Consider the following 26,755-nt stretch of genomic DNA (forward strand, 5'->3'; position numbering starts at 1 on the left):
GAATTACAAATAAAATACAAATTTGTACAAATACAAATAAAAATGCATTAAAATGAAATAAAACAGAACATGATAATAATCGTGGGATCATCAGTGGGCAGTCAAAGTCTGCCTAACTTTACAGACAGTAAAACAAAATTTAGCTATATTCAAAGAAACTGAATTATACTGATCAGTTAGCAACAACTGAATTTCCCAGGTATTTTATCAAATAGGGAGTTATAAAACGGGTCTGTGAGTCCTTGTAGAGAAGGTACAGTATAGCAGGACATGAGCTGTAGTTTCCATATCCCCTTGTCCACAGGGACACAATCTCAGCTCGTATGGAACTTTTTTGTATCGGCCCTCCAAAACTGCTGTGGGAAGAGCATTGCAACATGCTAGAGTTAATGCCCTTCGGAATTTGGAGACGGTTATATAATGTAAGTATCTTGCCGGTTTATCAAAATGGGCTTGACTGCTCAGGAAAACGTTCTTAGGTAGAGCAGACTGGTCCTGTTGGACTTCCAGATCTTTGATACGTTGTTTAAATGCACTAAGTGCCCGCTCATAGCCCATTATTAGGAACACCTCCCTGGAGAAGCCAAGATGTTGCAGTTTTTGTGAAATAGTCCTGAACCATACTGATTTATAATTGTCCTCAAAAAGGAAAGAACTCAAACCTGTGGGAAAGAACAGTAATTTCAACCGATGTGCTGTATTATAGTGTTAAGGCCATGGACCTGTTTCGGCTTAAGACAGCCCTCCCTCCCTCCTTAATGCTACATTTGGAATGCAGGGGCTACCTGGAATATAGCCCTTAGGAATTTGGACTGAACCCTTTCCAGAGGAATGAAGGAAGGGTAAGGTCCTAGCTGGGCACCAAAGAGTAGTTGTACACGAGCTAAGCTGAATATAGCTTCCGTGCTGCTGGGACAGGCTGTGCTCCTCTGGTAAAATGAGAGGACTGAATTGCGGCCACTGTTTTTTCAGCATTTTGTATAGCATAGTTTTGGTGTGCAGTGCGTTTAGTGGAGCTATGGGAAACCATGCCCAAGTATTTAAATGATTTTACTTGTTCAATATTCTGGCCATTTATCCTCCAGGCTTACAGTTTAGGTCTCTTTGCAAAGATCAAAACCTTAGTTTTGCTATAGTTGATTTCAAGTGCTTCCTCAGAGCAAGTAACTGGCCAGAGCATTCAGGGCTCATTTAAGACCGATTAACATATTTCCTCATGTGCCCTTAATGCTGATAACACAATTTGGGATTCCTCTATGATGGCACCAAAGCATTATGTACAAGTTGGAGCACTCTTTTTTCACAAGCGCTGGAACAGAGTCCTTGGAGAGCAGAATACATGGAGTTTGTTTCCTGACCATTCTACCTTCAGTGAAGCATTCCTCTGGCTCACTGTTCTCCATGTTCTCGTCAGCTTCTGCTTTCTCCTCCAAAGGATCCGGAGGCTTGTAATCCACAGTGCTGCATATGGATGAATCTGTTCCATCTGACAGTGGCTTCTGAGGAGAGCAAGAGAATAGCTATATTAGTAGGGCCAGAGCTAGGGTTCATTTTAAAGTAGATTAAAGCATAGAGGCGCGGTGGGATATTTATTTTTTTATTTTATTTTATTTTATTTTATTTTATTTTATTTTATTTTATTATTTTATTTATATCACTGCCCATCTCCCCCGACGGGGGACTCTGGGCGGTTTTAAATTTTTGCAATGTTCACTTGCAAAGCTGGTTTTGCCAACATCCATTTGCAATATCTTTGTGACACTAAGGGTGCTGTGAACTGAGAAAGTTTGGGAACCTTTGTTATAGTGATACAGATTTCAGATTTATGTATTCTGATTGTTTGATTTATATTTAAGCTGGCCAAAGACTAAGACAAATAAACTGACTGACTGACTTTAAGCTGCTTCAACGGTGGGCTACAGACGAGCCAAAGACAATATTGTGAGTCCATGTCATAAAAATGGCTACTGTGACTTATACTGTGTTCAGGAGATATAGGATGAGCCCAAAATAAGCTGTGAAGAATCAGGGGGATAAAAGCAAAGTTTTGAACTATCACCCGCCTGCCTCTTTTCTCTAAAATCTAACTCCTGTAGTCTAATCAGAACTTGATGAGAAAAACGTGGTGTGAGAAGAAAACCAATCAGCTTTCTAAGGCTTCCATATACGTGTCTCCTTGCCCCAAGTTTTACAAGATAAACACGAAGTGTCAAAGGAGATTTGGAAAGGGTGGGGTGGGGTGAAGGCGTATGTGTTTGTGTCCAAACATCTGGGAAGGTGGGGGGACAGCACAAAAACATCCCTTAAAGAAGAGGTTCCCAAACTTTCTCTGTTCACAGTGCCCCTAATGTATGCTGTGGCAAACTCACCAAAAGTTTGTTTATTAAGTAGTAAAATGCCCCCGTGAATTCACAGTGGTGTCCTGGGTTGCTGCAGCAGGCAATTTGGGAATTGTGTCCTTAAAGGAAAAGGGAGGCACTGGGAGAATAGTCTGCACAAGAACTGCAAGAAGCAGGGGCCCAACAATCAGATCTTGCAGTGGCCATAATCCAAAATAAGCCCAACCCAGTCCCACTGAAAACCCAATACAAACTGGACTGTGATTTCTGAAGTTGGCTTAAGAAACAGCCAGGAGAACATCAGAGAGAGAAACAGTTTAGGCTACACTGAGGAATTGCTCCTGGTTGAAACCTGGAATCGATCTAAATTAGCCAAAGCAATTGTGAATTATTTTAAACTAGATTTGCTACAGGCCACATTTGATTTCATCTTTTGTAAATAGTAATTTATACTTCTTTCATGCTATAGTTTTTCCTACCAAATTTCAAAATCTTTGTTGTTGTTTTCTCAGCTTACTGTTGGCTATGACAAACAACTAGTTATAATTAGCACAGTTGAGCTTGGTTCCTTCAAACATCTATGTCTTAGCTTATGTGTATGAGCGTTTAGGTCGAAGTTTATCCCAGGTCAGAACACAGGTTACAGTACACCAACCTTTTCCAAATTGGTGCTCTTTAGATTAACTGGAGTATCACTTTAACAGTCCTACAGCCATCATAGCCATTAAACACACCAGTGTGATTATTATGAGGTTAAATACATCTGAAGAACACTGTCCACAGGAAATCTGGCCTACCACTTACAACTCTATAATCTATATCTTCTTGCCATCTGCTTTCCAATTGTTCTCATAAAATACGATATAATGGTAAATTCAGGGCTTTCCAGCCATTATGATTTAAGAATCAAATCAAAATTTTGGGAATCTGCAAAATAAAATATGGAAAAGGATCCAGTGGGATTATTCAACTACCTATTAATCTAAAGGAAATATAACACCTTTAAATTCAGACATGCATTTCATAGGTGGAAACATTCACACCGTACTGTGCATTCATATATGCTGGCTGGATTTCAATATCAACCACACAATCATTTGTTTAAATTGTGATTTGTTGAACAAACTATAGTGGTTGAGTTCATACACTGCACTAAGAATGATCTATAACTACAATATATAAGCCAAAACCAAACCTTTATGGCTTAACACAAATCCAGGTCTTACAATAAGAACAAGAACAAGAACGATTCACATCCTGCCTTTCATTTAGAGCCCAAGGCAGCACATATCAGGCTCTTTCCTATTTTTTTCACAAATCAGTATCTCTATTTCTCTGTGAGGTAGCTTAGAGAGACAATTACTAGCCAAAAGTCACCTAGTGAGCTTCCATGGCAAATATGCACATGTATGTATTTGATAAGTATTTAAGTATTAAATTAAATTAATAGAATTAAAGTATTAAGCATTTGTAGGAATATTATAGGTTTTTCTGCCTAAATCCTTTGCAAGGAAGTGGTCAGGTTGATTTAAACATTTTAAGTTACATTATTAAATAAAATAATTGTAACTTGAACTGATTCTTGCCAAAATTCCATTTTGGAACTAGCTTCCAACCTGCTCCACCAGATACCATGCTTTATGCACAACATGTTGATCCAGGCACAATTCTCTACTATGATAGTCAAGAAGGTGGGCTTTGGCAGCAGTGCTTATCTATTTGTGAGTGGGGACTGTATTTAGAATTGCCCATTACATGGAAAGATCTGTAGATCAATAATGTCATGCTTTTAAATATGTCAGTTTCTCATAGACAGACTGCACAGATCCCATTTTTCCTAGAACACACCACTGCTCAGTGCAAAAGCCATTTATACAGACAATACTAATCCTGGGTTGATTCCTGCCAGTCATATGGATTGATGGTGGTTGCAGTGCCTTATATTTTTGGATGATGGTGATCCACTTGCTGGAAGACAATTCCATTGTTTAAAAATTGATCACCCGCAAACACACAGAAAATCTTAGTCAACTTACTGTAGATATGAAGCATGGGAAGGGGGAATAAATTTGATTTTACAAGTGTTACCAGTATTTAGTGTGGTTTGTAGTAAGTTACCACTGGCTTGCTAACAAAACCTTGTGATAGTAGTGACATGTTTAACAGCAAAGCCACAATGGTTTCTCTGTGTGGTAGTTTCTCAAAGAGTGGCTTATAATAACCCTGGAATTAATCCACTGTTGTTCGTACAGGATGGAAATATGAGTCCGTAGCATAATGCAAGAATATGCATTAAAAGCAGTGAACCAAACCATGTATCATACATATAATCAAAATTCAGATTGTACAATTAACAAATTAAATTTGCAGAAAATGTTTATGCATTTTTCAGATACAGAATACAGAAAAAGGTTATTTAATGGATGTTAATTATACACAACAATATAAATTGTTCACACAGCACAGGATAGGAAAGACAGAATGGGACAGAGTCAGAGAGGCCTAAGACAAAAGGGCAATAGTTTCCCACTCCCTGAAAACAACATTATGCAGCACACTTTTATCACATATGTCTAGCAGCAGCAATAATTCCTTTCTTTCAACAACAACTGACATTACTACTGTACTTAGTACAAAATTGGCTATTTTTCTGCCAAGATGTAGCAAGGTAATCAAAGATGTATTTAGGATGTTTTAATGAGCCTTTCGCGTCTACATTTTTTTAAATTTAACAATTTCCAAAGCAGAAAACGCTGGCAATATTTTCCTGTGATTTTAAACAGATTCAGGACAACATAGCTGAAAAATTATGTAACAGAATTCCTGAGCAATAGGAATGTGAGCAAATTGAGATCCTGCAATTTCCCTCCATTTAAATCTAAATCAATCAAACCGTGGTGTGCCCCTTGCTGAAGAGGCCGCCTTTCAATCCTGTGGTCCTGGATAATTATCATCTGGTTTCCAACCTCTTTTTGGAGAAGGTTGTTGAGAAGGTGGTGATGGATCAGCTGCACAGCATCCTGGATGAACCAGACTATTTGGAACCTTTTCTGTCTGGATTCAGTCCCTGATATGGGCCTGAGATGGCGCTGGTTGGTCTCCTGGATGACCTGTGTTGGGACCAGGACAGGGGTAGTGCATCTCTCCTTGTCTTTTATACCTCTCAGTGGTTTTTGAGACTGTGGTACAGTATCGTCGGGTACATAACTATACAGCACTAGCCTGGGCTATGGGGGAGATGCTGTTGATATTCTGTACTGATGCCTGGAGCCTGTGAGGGTCTAAATGGGAGAGAACAGGCTCAAACTGAATGCAAACAGGATAGAGTTGCTGTTTGTACACTGAGTTCTCCTTGGTGCCAGTGTTATGGACAGGCCCTACCCATTCAGAAGCAGGTTTGTGATTTAGAGGTCCTTCTGAACTTGTGCCCCCTGCTTCAACAATAGATGGAGGCTGTGGCTAAGGGGGGCTTTTCCCAGCTTCCACTGGTGTGCCAATTGCATCATTACCTGCTACAGGAGGACTTAGCAACACTTTCTCACCATCATCTGCCTAGACTACTACAATGCACTTTACATGGACTGCTTCTAAAGACTACTTGGAAATTATAATTAGTCCAGAATGTGGTGGCCCATGTCTTAGCTGGTCCCTGACATTGGGAGCATATTGCACTTATATTGTTGGGCCTGCACTGGTTACCAGTTTTGTTCCAAGTGCACTTTAAAGTGCTGGTGTTAGCTTATACCGTAAGGCCCTATATGGCCTGGGACCTGGATACCTACAGGACCATGTCCTCCAATCGGATGCAGCCAAATGTGTTAGATGATACAGGTGTTGCTTTTCTGTAGCAGCACTGAGGCTATGGAGTAGTCTCCCCACTAAGATCAGCCTGGCTCCCTCTCCAGAATTTTGGGGGAGTTATTAAAAAAGGAACTTAATCTGAATCTCTTGTTGCTCTTACTAGAGTTTTTTTCTTTTGCAATTTGCATTGCATGTTGTTTTAATTCTGTCATTGTGTTTATTGTGACACTGTAACCAGCATTTAATAAAATGACAAAATTATGGCAGGATAAAATTCATATAAATAAAACAAATAAATAAATATCCTAGGATGTTGGAAGAAAGGAGGGAAGGGGAAGGGGAAGGGGAAGGGGAAGGGAAGACATTTTGGCAGGCACAAATAAGACTACAAATACTGTGATGGCTCTAGTTTGTTAAAAAGCAGCTGCTTAGTAATTTTTGTAGATTTTTCTGAAATTCTGCCAGATTTATATCTCTTCTTTAGTTGATTCTTAGTCTCTACGAAACTGCGTACTTACAGAATGTGGCATTTTCAATTTACAATAAATGCAATTATCAGGGCAAATAATGTGATAGAATGTGGGAAACGTTTCACTTCAAGTACGGAGCTCCAACTCTTTAATTGATACCAATGTTCAAGTATACATGTTTTAAGGGGAGGAGGATATATACAGTATAAAATATAAATAATTGTCTATGTATTTATAATTTGAGGTAAAATGGTTGGTGTGCCTAGAATATGCCACTAGGTGCCGCTTTAATATAGCCCTATTCCCACAAGACACTACTATATAGGAAATCTTTGGCTGTCAGCTGAAGCAGTGGCAATGTGCTTCTCTAAAAGCCTTTAGCCTCTCTTTAGATTTAGGAAGTTTGCTGTCCTGCTCCTGAGCCCTGACCTTAGGAAACAGGTTCCCAAGCTGAGCTTTGTTTCTAAGTGAAGAGAATGCTAAGGCTTCAGGATGTGCTGGAGTCTCTGATTTGGAAGTCATATCTCCTAAATTTCAAGCACCAATGCCTACATGGGCAGGAAATTGATCTCAATAGCTCAGGAAAAGGCAATATATGGATGCTCATGACTCTGTTTTCTTTATCATCACTTATTCCAAACAGTGGCACTGAAAACAGGGACACACATTAATCACACAGCAATGTTCCTCAGCTTGGTGACTCCTAAAATTCCCATCATTTCCATCCAACATGACAGCCATTTTTGCTCAAGATGTTGGGAGGCCATTTATATCTGACAGCTGGCTTATAGTTTTTATGTGCTGAAAAGGATTCTTCTCTACATATACTGACATCCAAAACAGTATCTGTGTGTGCGTACAAAGTCAAGATCCTGAAAACACACGAGTGCAAATGTTTCACACTTTATTTAGTAGAACAAAAGAAGGAATTTGATGAAAAGGCGAAGTAAAATGGTGCATAGTAGTGGCACTAAATCATCTTTATGTCTAACACATTGAGCAAGAAAGGCTTTGACAGTTGCATATCGGCCATTTCATATGGAAGCCCCCTATTAGGCCCCAAGAAAGAGGTTCAAGTATAACTTGCAACATCCACCAATACCAATATTATGGTTGTCCTGAGCCCCACTGAGTGGCCAGGCCCTAAAACCTGCTCCAGATTTTGGGGGCATATGGGCATTTTAAGAGGTAAAAGCTTTAGGCACCTATTTAATTGATTTTGGATCCTAGCATTATCAACCTTTTGAAGTATGGTCCTTGAATTACCAAAATCCTGAAAACTACAACTACATTTCCCAATACAGCATCATCAATCAGCCCAATTGAGACTAGCAACATATTGGCCCAATATAGTACATCTCAGACCAATGAACTCAGTCAAATCAAATAGAGAGACCATTAGGAAAGATGTAGCTGGTATAATAACAGAATATTTCAATACATCCCAACCACAGGTAAAAACATTCAGAACCAAGAATTATTCAGTCAAGAACTCTGAACAAAATATAGCATCCCTATACTATAGATCACAATCAGAGAGCCAATTTGGTGTAGTGGTGAAGGCATCAGGCTAAAAACTGGAAGACCGGGAGTTCTAGTCCTGCCTTAGGCACAAAGCCAGCTGGGTGACCTTGAGCCAGTCACTTTCTCTCAGCCCTAGGAAGGAGGCAATGGCAAACCACTTCTGAAAAACCTTGCCAAGAAAATTGCAGGGACTTGTTCAGACAGTCTCCAAGAATTGGACATGACTGAACAGATTAAAAAAAAATCACTATAACATCCCCCAATCCTATCCTTAGTCCTCTAGCTTTTATGGAAATAAAGAGAACCAGCATATCTATTTGTAAAGCCAAAACCGATTTTGAACAAACTACACTTTGGTTCTAGGGGATGTGATGGAGCTGCGGGTTAAACCGCTGAGCTGCTGAGCTTGCCGATCGGAAGGTCGGCGGTTCGAATCCGCGTGATGGGGTGAGCTCCCGTTGCTAGTCCCAGCTCCTGCCAACCTAGCAGTTCGAAAACATGCCAATGTGAGTAGATTAATAGGTACCGCTTCGGCGGGCAGGTAATGGCGTTCCGTTTAGTCATGCTGGCCACATGACCATGGAAGTGTCTATGGACAAATGCCGGCTCTTTGGCTTTGAAACGGAGATGAGCACCGCCCCCTAGAGTCAGACACAACTGGACTTCATGTCAAGGGAAACCTTTACCTTTACCTACACTTTGGTTAGAAAATAGGATGGACACTGGAGAACTTACAGTTTTCTATATTTTGTTAGACCAACTCCTAGCATTCCCTATGTAACTGACCAAGGAATCACTTTGTAGTTCAAAAATAATTGAAGGACCTCAGTTTCAAATATATTTGTCTATTTGTGAGATCAAAGTGAGCATATAGATTTTAAGAAAAAAATTAATTTACCACTGAAAAATATAAATTTAGCAAAAAGAGACAACATCCATGAGGTTAATGTGTGAGTTTACCTGTGTATTCAATGGCTTTAAGAGTACTTATGGGAATATGTTCACGAGTGAGAGGAAAATGTTTACCAAAAAGATGAATGCATTGCACCCATACAGATACACTGATCTGAACTTACTGGGTTAACTACCTATCTAGCCTGGCACTCTCTTTCTCACAGAAGCCAGCCAGATACTCTTGGAAATTTCACAAGCACAGCTGGGATAAGGAATTAATAGTATTGTATGGGACTCTAAAGCCCCCAAACCCTTAATCACATTGGCATTGGAGATAGTTTTCACCTCTGGTTGTAAGAGATTCTCCTCTGCATAACTATCTCACATTTTTAAATGCAGTTTTATATTGGCAGCCAAATAAAGCTGGAAGCTATGGAAGACCCTCACATGATTATCTGTTGCGTGAGGTAGTTCCTTTATTCAGTTCCGAATTTGCTTCCAGTCTTAAAAACCATAGGAAAGTGTGAACCCACATGCACTTGAAGCTCCTGGAATCATTCTGGCTAAAATGATTTGTGCCCTACTGGTTTTACAAACAGAGATTCATTGTCTATATACAAGCATACCTCAGAGATATTGCGGGTTTGGTTCCAGACCACCGCAATAAAGCAAATATCACAATAAAGCAAGTCATACAAATGTTTTGGTTTCCCAGTCTATATAAAAGTTATGTTTACACTATACTGTAGTCTATTAAGTGTACAATAGCATTATGTCTAAAAAAACAATGTACATACCTTAATTTAAAAGTTTCTTAAACTAAGACCACAATGAAGTTTGCCACATCGATTGACTCTTCCTTTCATGGAAGATTTTTCTCTAGCATGTGATGCTGTTTGATAAACGCAATATCTGCGAAGCACAATAAAGTGACACACAATAAAATGAGGTATGCCTGTATTAATGTTTTGCAAACCAAACAAGTTTGCGTAGGTTCTCCTACCTTGCTACCAGTTGGGGGAAAGGGGACTAGGAGCGATGCGAAGCATCTGGACATCTGAAATTCTGCTCATCTCTCTTGCCACTCTACTGCAAGAATGGTCATCAAGCAAGTCAGAGAAAGAAAGAGGGGCAGTTATGGTAGAAGAAGGTGAGTCAGTCAGGTGTTGTTTCTGTGCTTCTTGACTGCTTTTATGTTCCTTCCAGGATTCTATTTCCTTGATAGACTTAAATCTACCCAACAAGCATCTCTTCTTCAATTCTATAGCTCAGTTTGGTTCTTTTTATCTTTGGATGTTTGCGTATGCTTTGGATCCAGATTCTCAGATAGGAACTATATTGGATTAGTCCTCATGCCGCAATTGTGTTACTTCTATGGCCTTGGTGATAACCTGTTCTGCAGATAATAGCAGGCACAAGTGGGTCTCCTAAGAACTTGCTTTTATGGTCTGGCATCCAAGCAACATGAATCCTTTCATTTCTGTCAGAAAATAATTATTTTTCTTTGCCAATTCCCATTTGGCTCAAGGATACATGTTATTGCCTCAAAACTCAACACTCTCTTGTTCATTCTTACTACTTCCTTCATTGTGTGCTTGTCTCCAGTATTTGCAGAGTCTGAGACTCTTGCAATATACTTCTTAAATTTTTCCAGCATTTGACTTTTCTCACTGATCAAATAAGTAAATGTGTATCTGGAAAAGTCATCATTAAATGTTGTCGTTAGTAATCTGTTCCCTCCAGTGATATTAGCCTTTGTGACAAGACTAAGATCTTGTGTGAATCTTCTCCAGGAGGTACCGTGTCTCTTTTTTCTTATGGTGAAGAACAATGGGTCTGGTTTTCTTTGCCTTTACGCAACATGCACATTTAGACTCCAAATTTTCATTCACACACTCCATTTAAACAGGCCGCTCTCTTTGAAAGTCCATTTCGTAAGGAACACATTTCTATTCAGAACAGTGCTCTCTTTAAATGCTTACTATATAAGCCTCTTTCAGTGCATACTTCATTGCTATCGAATTAGTATCTTACACTGGAACACAGAAAGCATTTTTTAATGTGCCATCTGCTGTCATGACATCCTGAAGATGTCACTGCCCAGGAAACCACTACAGTCTTCCTAATATTGAGATTCCTCCTGGCCCCTGCCTTGCTCTGGGTGAATGGAGTGGCAAGAAGAGTGGCTAGCCCCCCTCCCCCCCCCACACACCAATTTTATGACTCTCTGTGTGTGTAGTAATGGCAGCTGAGGAATGTGGTATGTCTTAGGTCCTGGGAGAGAGAAAAGTCAGGTGGTAGAAAAGGGGGTGAGTTCTAAACATTGTGACTTTCCCCAAAAGGTGGCAAGTGTCTGTGTGTAGTGGGTAGGCTACTCACAACAGGACAGGGAAGCCGGCTGGAAGCTATTAGTTGGCTGTTAAAAAAACAAGCAGGGAAATTTAATAGTGGTCGGAAGAAAGAGAAGATAGTTAAGAAGGCGGTTAGAGGAATGCTGTTGACAGGAATTTTGGAATTGTTGAATAGTACATGGAGTTGTGGCATGGCAAGAAGCTGAGGAGAGGGCAGAGCTGGATTAAGGAGCATTAGGACAGAGAGGGAAGGAGAAGCAGCCAAAAAGTGACAGTGGCAATTGCTGGAAAGAAAAAGAAAGTGATAAAATATCAGAAAGGAAGAAGAATGGGATTCACTAACAGCTGAGCTGGTGTGGCACAGAAATACGTTGACTAAAAAAAGTGGTGGCTGAAAAAGTGATTGACCAGATTGTTACTGGCAGTGCAATTATTGAGAAAGCACCAACACCCAGGATCAGGGTAGTCTGGCTGAAAATCAGACTGAAGAAGGAGGTCCTCCTCGAGTGACGGTGGGAGAAGATCCCTGCCTTCAAGAGGGGGCTGAGAAAACAGAAAAAAAAATGGATGGCATTGGTATGAAAGTGCAAAAATGTAATATGAATGTGTACCAGTTAGAAGACCAGCTTGTTCGGATAAGTGCAATTTAAAGTTAGGATGAAGAAGCAGGGAGGAAGGGGCTCTGGGGTATCTGAATTGGATACAGAGACAGCTCTGCTGGCTAGAAATGGGACTGGCAAATTTGGGAAATCTGGTGGAATGATACAAAGCAGTCTGGCAACAAATCCAGGTATCTATCTTGCTCCTGTGAAGAGCACCATCATAGACCCCAAGAAGTACACTCACAAGACTAGAGGTGCCTTGATATGCTCTTCCTCTAATGTGATATATGCCATAATCTGCAAGCAGCGCCCCTCTGGATTCTACATAGGACAAATCGGAGAAATCTTGCATAAAAGAATTAATGGACACAAATTTGAAATCAGGACTCAAAACAAGGACAAAGTAGTAACAGCACATTTCAGACTCTCAGAACACTCTATAGCAGAGTGACTATTTTGGAAAAATAGGACATCATTAAATAGCAAAGTGACTGTTTTGGAAAAGTGGAGCACCACTAACAGCACCACTGAGTGAGAAATTACCGAACTTACATACATCAAGAGGTTTCAGGCAATTTCAGAAGGTCTCAACAAACACTATGGGTTTTTAACAGAGCACAGTTTTTAACTGATAAGGTGCTTGCAATGTATGTATGTATGTATGCATGTATTCAATTTATATAGCTGCCCATCTCACATTCATGACTCTGGGTGGCTTACAATTAAAGAAGGCTGTCTCACATGTAACCTGCATCTGAATAACCAACCTATCTTCCCCTCCCTTCCCCGCTCTCACCTCACCCCAATTTAAATACTATATCACTCTAGCCATCTGGTGAAGTGAGATGAAGATCATGAAAGCTTATGCCTTTTAATAAAATGTGTTAATCAAAAAAGCTGCTACCACATTCCTTTCAATGGCCACTTGGGTTTTTCCTCAGCAATCTGGTGGCAGTTCCACTGATTCAGCTCTGGAATATAGAGGGACAGAAGAGAGGCCTAGCGCGCTGGAGGAGAAAGATGCCTGTTCTCGACTGAAGGTGGGCATGAGCTCACAATCAAGCCTACAGTATGATGATAAGGGGTGGTGAAGCATTTTTATTTTTCCTCTCTTTTTGTATTGTAAATAGTGCACCAGCCATTTGTTTTATGCTGACTTGTTACCTTCTAGGAGTGAGAACCAGCAAGATCAGCACCGTATTCTTTTCATTTACTCTCCTGGAGTAAATACGTTCTTGTTTAAGCGCTTTTCACTTGATTCCAAAATCACTACTGTACATTATTTCTGCTTCTTTTAGTCTTAATAGTTCCTTGCTTTCTATATTCATTACATCTATCTTTTTCTCTCTAGACTTATTATACAATATCTTTCTTTTACATTTTTGCAGCATTTTCTTAAATGCATTTTTCCTCATCCAAAACCTTTCATTTCATAATTCCACCAAAGATCCCTTTTCATACTTCCTATTAGATAACTCCACAAATGTTTATTGTCACTCTGTAACATAATTCTTTCACTGTTTCAAACAGCTCCACATCTTCTTTTCTTTTATCAACTTTCCATTCATTCTATTGATGGATTATTCTACCTTCTAATACTTTTTCATCAAGACCTATTCTACTTCCACTTCACATTTTTCTCACTTCTTTCCATTTCTTGGATGTCCATTTCCCCCCCAATATCTACTCCTGACACTAGCAAAAAAAATGGTCCATCCTACAATCAGAATCACTTATCACCCTTGTATCTTCCACTAATTCTTTCAGTCTTTCATCTAATAAAATAACTTTTTCCCCCAATCACATTCCTTCAGAATGCTACAGTCTTTTTCCAAGAAGTCATCCTTGGTTCTTTTACTATTGTAAAAGACTGGAGTGCAACATGCAATTACCATAAATCTAAGAATTTGTTTGGACTCATTACAACCTGAATGATACCAATTTATACTTTTAAATGTTTGTTTGTTTGTTTATTTTCTATCCCGCCTTTATTATTTTTATACATAACTCAAGGTGGTGAACACACCTAATACTCCTTCCTCCTCCTATTTTCCCCACAACAACCACCCTGTGAGGTGGGTTGGGCTGAAAGAGAGTGACTGGCCCAGGGTCACCCAGCCGGCTTTCATGCCTAAGGCGGGACTAGCCTGAGGCATGAAAGTTTCTAGCCTGTTGCCTTAACTTCTTGGGGGTGGCTAGCACCATAGATCTCTCCCCACTGAATAAGAGCTTTGCTCCTTGGGTCTGGTATCTATTTTATTCTTATTTATTCGTTTATATATTGTAATTTATATTTCATGATTTTAACTCTGATTTTATTGTAAACCACCCAGAGCCCCCTCTCTTGGGGGAGATGGGTGGTAATAGAAGTCTGAAAAATAAATAAATAAACAAACAAACAAACAAACAAACAAGTCACACTTTAATCCCTTCATTCATAATTAAAGCTTCATTTCCATGCATGTATCCATCAACCCCTCTTCATAAGGTCAGTCCATCTTCATTCCAATTTACTACACTATTCACCTTTCTCTTAGCTTCACAAACACAAAACATACCTATTTTTCTTCCATTTCATTTGTTAATTCATTCTCTTTCCTATTTACTTCCCTTATATTCTCAGTCTACTATATATCATGGTCATCATTGAATATGCTTTTATATATTGACTTTTGCTGCCCATTATAACTTTGTTTAATCAAGACATTCACATAACACTTTTAATAGGAGAAGAAAAGAGTAGATTTGGTTACCAGCCTTAACCATACCCATATTATATACAGCATTTCTTGCTAACAGCAAGGACACAATGCAAATCAGATTTTGGCCCATTTTAGACAATGTACCACAAGTGCAACCAAAGATCAGTTTCACTCCTAGCATTATCATGTCATCCTCTGCAACCTAGGATTTCTCAAGTAGAGGCTCCCTTGCAAGCCATCATACTGTTGCCTGTATCCCACCAACTAGGAGGTACAAATAATGTGATTGGTTATGTGCCATCAAGTTATTTTCGACTCCTAGTGACCACATAGATTTTCTCCATGAAAACAGTACAAGTAGCATACTGATATATGCATGTATGCATGTATGTATGTATGTATGTAAACAAAATCATAGGATGCATTTGAAAAAGAACAAATGCTTTTTGTTAGAGGAGTAGCTTGCCATAATCTCCTTTGATTCTTCTGTTACTAGTCGCTCCATTTTCTTTCCTCCCAGTTTCACTTCCCCCATGAAACTATACACTTCTGGTGAACAAGAATTGTCCTAGAATCTCCTTCAATGCATAATGCATTTGGTAATGATAGACAACCTACCTTTGAACAAACATTTTTGAGGAAAGTCTCATCAAAGGACATTGAATGTGAATATGTTTCAAAGAACTCCAACTAGCTGCATCTCTGCACTAGCCTTTTGGGACAGAACTCACCTGGGTGTCATCAGCCGTCTCTTCACCTGTATCAGTTTCATCATAAAGGTCAGACTCCTCAGATGCTATAGGCACATGTATGGTCAGGTTGGGATTATTAATGAAGTTCATTTGGTCCAGTTCATCAATGAGCTGCTCTTTTTTTACTATTCCATCCATGTATTCCAATTTGAAATCCTGGCCTGTGTCCACATGGTTAAGAGTGTCCATGTGGTTGAGAACAAAGTTCTTTTTACTGTCATCTGGTTCCTCAGATGGTAGCTCTGTTTTCTCTTTCAGTTCCCTGTGAAATAGCAGGAGGACATGTTTCTTTACAAAATCAATCCCTCGGGTGATTCTGCCAATTGCAATTTGCAAATTGTTCATCTCGCTATCGTCATCGGATGCTGCCAGGCTGTCAGCACTGAAGGAGCTAAGCAGCAAAGCTAAAAACAGGTTGAGTACCTAAAAAAACAAAAGCAAATATCACTTAAAATTTTATTCAGAATGCTTTCACATGCTCTGGAATGGGGATCTTTGTCCCCAGTCCTGATCTTGTGACCACGAGACAACAGTGGGCAGTAACCAAAGATAGATTCATATTCATGTTCATTAGAAACACTCTGAAAACGGTCACCCAATTCATAAGGATTAACGAAAGAGAAAGAGAATGGAAAAGAAATGTAGAAAAATAACTTATGCTCCCAAATAATCCATGTTCTCTTTTAAGAAAATCTGAATTTTATATGACTGGTATAAATCATGCAAAATAAGAATTTGCTGTATTATAACACGGTTTATTTTGCTTCCAAAGATGCTGCTCTTGCCTCAAATGTTTTGTTTATCTAAGCATTTCCTACAATTTTATCAGGATGCTACTCTCTGCATCTAAGCATGAAGTCTCCACCTTATTTTATTTATCAACTTGTCAGCCAGGAGCTTTGTGGCAGGTTGGTTACATTAAAACATTGAAACAGATCTAGACCTTGAGTCATAACCCATCCGTATTACGCTATTACACCAACTTCTGCATGTTTGGCGTGCTTTCTGAGACTTGTGGAGAACATACAGTAGCAGTAAAAGCCAGTGAGATGTATACTGTATGTTATGGATAAGGTATATTTAAAACAAGTAAAATAACCTCCTCCCTAATTAATTCCCTGCTTCTGAGATAGGCTCCAGAGGAAAGATAGAAAGAAAACTATAGCAAATGTCTTCCCAAGTTAAAATCCCCAAAGAAACCACTATTTTCTTCAACTGTGTATAATGGTAAGAATATAAATTCTACCTTGATTGATACTTGCCTGATTCAAGATTATTATATTCAATAAGCAAAAATCGTATTAAAATATTTGCTCTTCTTTGAAGAGAAGCCTAAAAACACTTGCTCGGTTTGGCAAACAGCATTATGAGACAGCCCAACATACTTGGTCGCTAAATCACAATGACACACAATACCATACTTAGGTGAAAGGGTCATTATTTGCACTATTTTGCGCTTTGTAATTGGTCACTCGGGGGGAGAGCTTATATGCTTCTAATATTTTGAGAATGGTGGCAACCCATGGTGGTCTGGAAGGGGCCAAAGAAGAAAGGGGGGAAGAGAAAAATTTCTTCTCTTATGAAATAAAACTGATGAGCAATAGGCAGTGTTGGGCTCCAGGGTTTAGTGACTGTGGTCCAGACAACCCCAGTATATTGATCAGCAACAGTTCTCAACAGGAAAAAAGGAAGCTCTTCATCACACAGTACATCATGAACTTACAGGATCTATTGCCAAAAGATGAGTGAAAGCTATGATCATATATGGGTTCATAATGGGATTAGACAAATGTATGGGGTTTCGGCTACTCTTAGCCATGACAGATAACCAGACCCTCCAATATTCACAAGCTGTATTCCACTGAATACCAACTCTTCAGGGCAAGCAGCAGGGGAGTCTAATACCCACATGGCCTACGTTTGGATTTCTTGTAGTCATCTGTTGAAAACAGGATGCTGGATCTCAGTTTGCTCCAGCAAGGAAGTTCTCCTGAATTTGGGACCCTGCTTTTGGGCTCCCACATTCGGCTGAAAGCAAAATCCTCTTCTGTGCGCTCCCACAACTTTCTTATCATAAGCACCATTAGGACTGGCACAAGGGCGTACAGTAACATCAGCAAAAAAGTGGAATGTGTTTGCTGTGAAAAGCCGGCTTCCTGCCCACTCACAGCTGTTGATGTTTGTGCTTCTGTCCTGCCAGGAATACATTTGAGAAGGGATTCTGCTGATATTCAAGGTCACGGCTATTTGCACACATCTTATGCCTCATGACTTAACTGGGACCTTTATATAAACTCCTTTGGTTTCCTTTAAGCTCTTGGGGGCTTCTTTTAAGTACCCCTTACAGCACAGAGTTGTGGCTACCATTTATAACTCTAACGCTGGCTCAAGTTGGGGACTTCCACTCTTTTTCCTATAAATCTCATAAATTGTGATGTAAGTCCTGAACCTGGCATAGGCAGAAAAAGGGTAGCTAGCTCAAGAGACTCCAGAAGTATACCAAGTTCCTTAGGTCAGGCTACAACAATCTTAACATGAGAAGTTCTTGGCTTGAAATGAGAGACGACAGAATGGAGACTGGAAGTCACATGTGCAGGTTTAGAAACATGCGTACTAATGGGATTGTTTTGTGTTGTGGAGGGGCTTTCTGTTCATGCTCAAGGCATAGCATCCCACAAAGAGATTGGGGCCTTTGGATATGCTATGGAAGCTGAATTGCAATAGGACGGGAGACATCCCTTTTGACAGCACTGTTGGTAATACTCCTCATAGATACTGTTAAGCAGGAGGAGGCTATAGAATTCTGAAGTTAGTATGCATTCCCATACCAACATCATAGTCATAATGAGCCTTTGGGTATGCACTTATCTCATAAACAACTCAAGAGAAAGTGCAAAGTGTAAAGGATATTCTCAAACTGATATCCTTGCATCTGCCTTTTCAAGAAGCCTTTTGGCGCATACTCCAAAAACAGAATTGAGCTTCATTTCATGCAATAAAAGCTGGACTGCATGACAAAGTTCTACCTGAAAAATCCACGTACCATTGATTCAGGTAGAGGATTTCCAAACGTCAATTCTACATATAATACTAGAGATCTGCAAATAGTTATCTGCCTAATTCTTTCAAAATAATCTGAGAAATTCAGTCAGACTCTTCTCTCTGGGATTCTCATCATGATGAAAGCAAGTAGTATCCACCTGACCTGAATACATAGATGCTTCCTACTATTGTTCCACTATTCCTAGCATGGCAGGGGGGGTTATTTTCTGAAATGTGTGGTGCTAAAACAAAAGGTTCCCTTGGGTTGAGCTTGAAGCATCCATATATTTTCCTTGGAAACAATATGAAGTGGTTTGCCTTTGCCTTCTCCTGGGATGTTCGAGCCATGCCTACAGCCCCAGGATTTCTTGGTGGTTTCCACTGAAGTACTAACCAGTTTTAATATATTACTTTGTTTTAATTTTACCTTAGACTATTTTATATCAATGCAGCCATTTACTGAGGTCATCCCTTTCACTGACAGCAAGCAGTTCCTTTGCACGTATCACTTTCCAAGAAGTTTCCTAAAAGATTAAGGGACCCAAGGAAAATAGCCAGTCCTCAGAGAACTGTCAGAAGGCATGTGTGAAACTTTCAAAACTCCTCCATTTTGCTTGAGTGTTGATTATAGGTGAGGAGCAGAAGCAGCAGTTTCCTGCACCTTTAGATGCACACCCCAATGGACAAAAAAGGAGGGAGCAAATTACACATGATTTTTAGTAGCATATAGTTTCTCTCCACTGTCTTTTTCCAAAAAAGGGTGGTTGTCTGGCTGCAACCTGGGGGAAGGAAGAAAGGCTATTGTTTTTTAAAAGGTGTTTTCTCTTTGTTACCTTCTTTGCTTGAATTACATTCCCACCTGCTTATTTTCCCATAGAGAAAATGTGTTTCAACTGAAAATAAGTCAACATATCTGAATCCAGCAATTGTGGGGTGTTAAGCAGCAACATTGATACCCTGTTGCTTAAATTTCTAACATTAAAATCAGGGTGGGGTGGGGTATGTTTTCTTTCTTTTCAGGGTTTCTCCACACCTAGCCTGGATGGAAGAAGATTTATTATGGAGCCACAGCCCTTTCTGCTTCTTCATTGAGCATATGCAGATCACAGAAATTTTTCCAGACATGTGCATCTCATTCACACATTCAGTTTGTAGCGTACACTTAGCAGCTGCAGCTGAACCTACCATTTTGGGAATTTGCTTTGAGTAAGCTTCATTCCTTTTATTGTCTTCCCAGGGGCTGTTTCATTAATCACAAAGGATAAGAGTCCAAATAATCTTTCCCAACAGCAACTTTTAGCCAATACCCAGAGCAGCAGATATCTGCAGCAAAATTTTGATTTGTGGGGAGATCATTTTTAGGGGAAGAGCTTTTTTGTTTACCTCTAAAATGTTTTTTCTGTATTTGTCTATGCATATAGATGCCTCTACTGGTGTCCAGCAGTCTCCTTAGGTTTTGAGATTTTTTATATTAAAACTAAATAGAAAGCTATCATGTTACAAAGCAAAGCAGCATCCTCTAGCATCAGCTTCATTTACAATGCTGCCTCTGGGCTGCACTTAAACCCCATAAACATTGTTAGAAACTAAAAGTGTGGGTTCCTGTAATCCAATGGTTTGCTCAGAACTGTACCCACTGATGGGTTAAAAGTCAACGATGAGCTCATGGCAAAGAGCATGGGAGTGGGGTAGCAGGTGATAGGAACGATCTTGCTAATTTGCCTTCTACTAAGTTGACATTTTGTACCTTGCCATGTGCACCATAGCAGCCATTTTGTTAACAGTCAAACTCCTCATGACTAATTTGTAGACTAATTTGTGTACTAATCTGTAACATGCCCATTGCCCTAAAGGATCCTTATTCCTATGTTGTAGAATGTTTCTTCTGCAAGCAGAATAAGAGATGAACTGCATGTATAGTTTGAACCTCAGCATGAAATAAAATGAGAACTGAAGAGCCCACCAGAAAATGACTTATAAGCAAAATAAACATTCAAAGTGTAATGTAGAGGCTCAAGGTGGATTAAGTGATGCCATTAAGGCTGGATTTGGGACACAATCTATAGGCTCACTCAACAGTCTGAGCAAGGAAAGCTCCCCAACACAGCAGGGCTGGATTATCATATTTTGAAGTTAGTGTTACTACTAATTCCAGAGTCTAAAATTAACCACTGAGTAGATATGAGAATCGCAAGTAAATATGCTTACTTGACCTAGAAACTGCCTGCTGAGGGAGGAAAGAGGCAGGTGAAGAGGACTTGACTTGTGCCAGGAATTGACAAGTGTCAGCTCCAGTATCAGTTTCCAGTAGAAAATCAAAGTCAATCCCATAATTTGAGCTCATGCATATTGACTAAAAAGGACAATATTTTCTGGATAGATACGTGGCATACTTTCCAAATGGGCTGAAGCATCAGGACCATTCAGCTAAAATATACCTCTGTTTTCCTGGTTCCAGTTAGATGGCAAGGTCATGAGGCAAACCAGTGGAATTGCTTTAACTTCTTGCATCCATATTTGACCGGGTGACTTTCACATTTAACACTTCTGATTTAAAGTCAGAAATATGCAGTGGGAGTTTCAGGAATATGCAGCAATATCAGAAATAGCCTCATATTTGAAAAACAAATCTGATACAGAATTCAAGTTGGAAACCATCAATGGATTATAACAATACACAAGGGTTTGTATCACATCCAGAGTTTGGGTTTCTGTTAACATAAGGCTTTACTATGATTCATATTATACTGGGTATTATCGCTAGTTGTTGCATTTTTGCTTAATCTTGAAGTTCTCAATCAATACAATATATTTTAACATGCAGCATTCATCTAATGTTGGAGCCAGTTTGGTGAAGTGGTGAATATTTATTCTTTTCTCTCTGTTTTTCTTTTGATTGTGTTTTTAAGTACTTACTAAAATAAAAAATATGTCTAAATCCATGAAGTTAATAGTGTTTCATATTCTGTCTGCTTGCTTTTTGGTATATCATATCAAGTTACTGGCATTAAAGAAACACTGTGCCTTCCATTGCAAAACTCATAAAAGGGATCTGATCAATTTAAAAAAAAGGTGCAGCGGTTGGCAACTTGTGGCCTATTTCTGCAGTCTCTTGAAGCTTCCACCAAGATGGTAAACCACTGAAATTCAGTAGCAAATAACTAATTTTCAGCAGCATTATTTTGTCTTTCCTAAAATAAGAAATGTAGGGACAAAAACAGCATGTTAAAGCAAACCTTTCTGCCTTTACATAACATTCCAAGCCTTTTAAAACACACCCACACACACACAACTGAATCCCTTATTGTGACATTGGTGAATCACTGTTACACACCTCTGTGATCTTCACAGGCCTAATTTAAAAAAAAACATTAAAAAGTTCATCACCCCTGCTTTATTGTACTTCCTCAGTCTTACATTCCTGTTACTCACCACTAGGTTCCCGATGACCATGACCATCAGAAAGACAATGAAGCACATGGCCTGTCCAGCCACTTCCATGCAATCCCACATTGTCTCAATCCATTCTCCACAGAGGATGCGGAAGATAATGAGAAAGGCGTGAAAGAAGTCATGCATGTGCCAGCGTGGCAGCTCACAGTCACTGGAAATTTTACAGACATACTCCTTGTAGCTCTTCCCAAATAACTGCATGCCCACCACAGCAAAGATGAAAACTATGATGGCCAGCACTAATGTGAGGTTTCCCAAGGCACCTACTGAGTTGCCAATGATCTTGATTAGCATGTTGAGGGTTGGCCAAGATTTGGCAAGCTTGAAAACTCTCATCTGAAAAAGGAAGAGGGACCATGATTAATTTATGGAATTCTGCTTTTAGCCACAGTAATACAGGCATCTCTAGATCATTAAAGTTACGTATTCTGAAATCACAAGCTTCTGCTTGCATTTTAGACCTGAGTTGTTTCCACTATAGTTTTTTGCTATTTTTTTCTTGAGTTTCCCTATATAACATGGATGGGCTGTTTTTATGTTGCATGCAATCCTCATAGGCTTCCTAGGTGGCTTTCCACAGGGAAGCATCCCTTCCCAAATTACTGCATCTTGAAAAGCCCACTGAGAAGAAGCTGGAAGCTGCATTTGCTCAAACGGCAGCAAGAATTGCAGTGATGTAAGCTGGATTGCTAGGAAGAAAGGGAGAACTAGAAGAATATGATGCATGTTTATTTGTGATGCACATTTTTGTAGATGCATGAACATGTATGCATCTATGTACATGTACATTCTGCTAGCTTGTTTCCTTTTGAACAAAATGTAGTCAAGAAGGCTAAATCTGTATGGCAATGTTAGAATATACAAAGCCAGCAGTTCTCATTTTGGTCTCATGCCCCCCTTACATTCTTAAAAATGATTGAGGAGCTTTGGTTTATGTGGGTTATATCTATCGACATTTACTGTATTAGAAATGAAAACTGTGAAATTTTTAAATAGTTATTTATCTGACTTTGCGGATTCCCTGAGAGGATCTTGGGGACCCCCGGAGGTCCTCAGACTAAACTTTGAGAACTGCTGTTAAGCCATTATTACTGCAATGGCAGGTACTTTTCTATTTCCAGCAGTGTGTCAGTAACAACAGTCAAGATGACTGGCTGGGAAATTCTGGGAGTTGAAGTCCACACATCTTAAAGTTGCCAAGGTTGAGAAACACTGGTCAAGACAGCTACAATAATGCAAACCAAGGGGCAATCATCAGGAAAGCATAGGCTGTGAAACTGACTCTGGCATTGCCCAGTTTTTGCACTAACAATTTAATCTGCAGTTCTCTGCACTGTTTAAGGGGTCTCGAGATATCACTTCCCAATTTGCAACAAACATCCTAACCCTATCTGTCATGAGCACCGTTGAGCTGAATGCATCAGCACAACGGCACACATGACAATACCACGGAAACAAGAGTAAGGGATTAAAAGATAAGCAAAGCGACACACAACAGACACAGACCCCGAGGAGAAGGGAACGACCCCGGCCGGAAAATCCAGTCAAAAGAACGCAAAGGGGGAAGAAAGAGCGACAAAGACAGGGCGGATCACGAGGCACACCTGAAGCTGTCAGCAGGAACGCAACGGATATCGCCCAGCTGACAGCAATCACCGGCCGGAGGAAGAAAACGATTATGAGCGAAGCCCGGGGCACCAGCAGGGGCCCCGCGACCCCTCACCTACCGGCAACGAAGCATACAGGACTTGGGGGGATGACACGACCCAAGGTGGGGGGGGGGCGCTGACCGGCGCGGGCTATTTAAACCCCGCACCGGCACGCTCCCTTCACTCTCAGCTTTTTCTAGCTATGCACTATGCTGAAATAAACCAGAACCTGATCTTCCCTGAATTAGTGTCTCTGTTTTACTCAGTAGTAGGCAGCGCATGACACTATCCCATCTAGCATGTGCAGGAAAGACAAAAGATTTGCCCTCAGTGGCAAGGCGTCAAAGAATGAAGCTGCAGAAGTCTTTTCATAAGGGTTTGCAGAAGTAGTCACCTACCAGACGGAAGGAACGTAGCACAGACAGACCTTGGACGTTGGCAAGACCAAGCTCAACTAAGCTGAGAGTGACAATAATGCTGTCAAAGATGTTCCATCCCTGCTGGAAGTACTCATAAGGGTCCAGAGCAATCAATTTAAGCACCATCTCAGCTGTGAATATCCCTGTGAATACCTGCAGAAAAAGAAAATATAAACTTGACTTCTAAAAATGAGAAGAATTTATTTTTCTTTAAGAGTGTGCCAGTGAAAAATGTTTAATTCAAAAGGTAGCCATAAACTACCTTCTACAACTAACAAGAGCAGGCAGTCCATATACTTTTCAGTGGAAGACAGGCAAAATTTTGATAATTTTCCAGGGACGGAGCCATCAGAGGAAACTGCAGAAGTTTCCCCTCCCCTCCCCTCCCCTCCCTTTCTTCCTTCATAACACTTTTTCATAAAATAGCCACACATCTTAAAGTTGCCAAGTTTGAGAAACACTGGTGTACGCAAAAGTTTCAAATGTTAGGGAAAGTAGCAGCCAAAAACAGATGCACAATATTTTAAAGAAACCAAATCATCAAATGACAAATCAGAATACTCCTTAGTGACTTGGACAATAAAATGGCCCAGATTCATCCTGATCTGCATACCCACAGAGAAGACAGAATGGTCCACCATCATGTACTATCTCTCTGGAAGCACGACAAGCAAACAGGAAGGCACAGACATAAACATTTCTGGAATTTAACCTGAGGTACTCTTATTCTCCATGATACTGTATCCTTTCTCTTGTAGAGAGAAACGCAGTTTCAAGAGCAAACAAAAGGAGAGGAAAATCAACAAAATAAAGGAGAAATTATGCAAAAATGCAGTTATACTCTGCTTCTGTAGTTAAGTTTCTTCAGGGGATGAAAATAGAAGTTAAACATTTCTCCAAAAAGATGGTTATTAAAGATTTTATGATATTTAGCCTAACAGCAGCTCATCAGTAGCCTGCCTTTTCCTTGTGCTAACCTGTGACATGCCACGGCACGATATAAATAATAATAGCATCATACTATTATGTCTGGATGCTCTTCTGCTTTCCAGGGTTGATGGAGTACTGCTGACTTGGCAATCTATCAGAGACCTGACAAATGCCCCAGAAGCATTCATCTTGTAATTGGATTTCATGAAGGAAATACAATGGGGTTAACAGAACAAAATATGTCTGCTGTGTTTCCCAAGGAAACTGGCTAGTGACCCAACTCAGTGGGGAGTGCAGGCCTGCAAATTCTCTAAGATAAATTGCCAGAAATACTGCAAAATAGCAAAAACTTCACAGAGTTGGATGTTTAAGTTATTTAAGGGACAATCCTATACCCATAGCTAGGTAAGAACTGTTGAATTAACCAATATCTATATGATAGTAATGTAAGATTTTACTTCTAATTTATCAATTATTTTAATTAAATATTGCTTTAATTGAAGCATTCAGATGAAGATAGCTGAAGCATTAGAAGGACAAAATGAAAACAACATATTTACAGGGGAAAATATTGAAAGATTTAATTACAGAAACAGAAGGACTACCAATTATTAATCTCTCTGAGTACTTGGAAGTAAAAATAAGTCCTTTTTTTTAAAAAAAAAGTTTACCTTGTACAAATATAATAGCTATATTGACATAATCTTTAGATTCAATTACAAGAAAGCATATAAAAGTATAAACATATATTTTTAAAAATATATGGTCCAAAGAAGTAGTACTATGTACACCACATGTTAACCTAGCTAAAAAATTGTGACTGAGTTACAATTTTATCATATAATACCGTATTCTAATATAATGGAAGAAATGTGGCATTTGAAATTTGAAAATGAAATTTGCAAGATTCCAATACAAAGATAACCCTGCCACAAGAGACAATCACATGCAAACTATACATTCAGTATCCACACATAGGCATGAGGATGTTTCAGCATCTTTTAGTGTATGGGTTACAGTGACCCTGGTAGGAAGATACCAGCAACTGATTTTTTTTTAATTGTCTGTTCAATGTCCTTCTGGTCTCCACATGCAGAGACTACTTATGAACCCTTTATTTGCCTGCACATAAAGAAGTCTAAAATAGGAGACTTCTTTTAATACAGTAAAGCTGCTGTATAGCTCCCTTGAACAGAGATCTGCATGGATGACATCTCATTTAATTTGGCAGTGAACCAAGGACCTAGGTCTTTTCCCCTACTTGAAATGAGGGCATTGGCAGAACTAAAATAACATCAGCAGGAAAGTTCCCCAGAGTTATTGGGAACTGATCAGAGTCCATCCATCTCCTTAGAGAGATCAACATTATTGATCCTGAATCCTTGCTGAATTTTGGATTCCTGTTAAAACTAATTTATGGTCAGTTCATAACAAAGGTGTTTGTTAAGCCTCCCCTAAATCTCCAATCATAATAATCTAGTTGTATGCAAAACACTAAATGAAGAGGCAGGGTTGCTTATGCAACCCAATCTCCACAAATGTTTACACACTGACTTGAATCTCTAGCTGAGAATACAGCCTTGGTGGTTGTGAGGCCATCATCATGGCAATGCTGCATCTTCTTATAACATTGCTTCAGAGCAAGGATGAGCAAAGGAGGCTCTCCAGATATTGTTGCACTACAACTCCCATCATTCCATTCCACTGGCCATGCTGTCAAGAGCTGATAGAAGTTTTAATTCAATGATACTTAGAGGCCACATTATGCTTCCTGTTCTAGGGCTTTGGGCATGAGGAATGGTAAGGTTAAAACTCCTCTTTTGGCAG

The 26,755-nt window shown here is 39.6% G+C and overlaps 1 protein-coding gene across 4 annotated transcripts in view; it reads right to left on the minus strand.

Annotated features, from left to right (window-relative positions):
* Positions 1 to 26,755, minus strand: part of SCN4A (sodium voltage-gated channel alpha subunit 4) — a 69,632-nt gene that overhangs the window by 20,894 nt on the left and 21,983 nt on the right. For 2 of the 4 annotated variants that reach the window (XM_063300513.1, XM_063300512.1), the window contains exons 13-16: positions 23,978 to 24,151; positions 21,910 to 22,266; positions 15,415 to 15,858; positions 1,367 to 1,499 (exon numbers count right to left, since the gene is read on the minus strand). In XM_063300513.1, coding sequence (XP_063156583.1) covers positions 1,367 to 1,499; positions 15,415 to 15,858; positions 21,910 to 22,266; positions 23,978 to 24,151 — 1,108 coding nt within the window. Of the gene's footprint in view, positions 1 to 1,366; positions 1,500 to 15,405; positions 15,859 to 21,909; positions 22,267 to 23,977; positions 24,152 to 26,755 lie in introns of all 4 variants that reach the window. The other 2 variants (XM_063300515.1, XM_063300514.1) reach the window with 2 other exon arrangements.

Source organism: Candoia aspera, chromosome 4 (genome assembly GCF_035149785.1).
Source record: "Candoia aspera isolate rCanAsp1 chromosome 4, rCanAsp1.hap2, whole genome shotgun sequence".
In the NCBI taxonomy this organism is placed as follows: Eukaryota; Metazoa; Chordata; class Lepidosauria; order Squamata; family Boidae; genus Candoia; species Candoia aspera.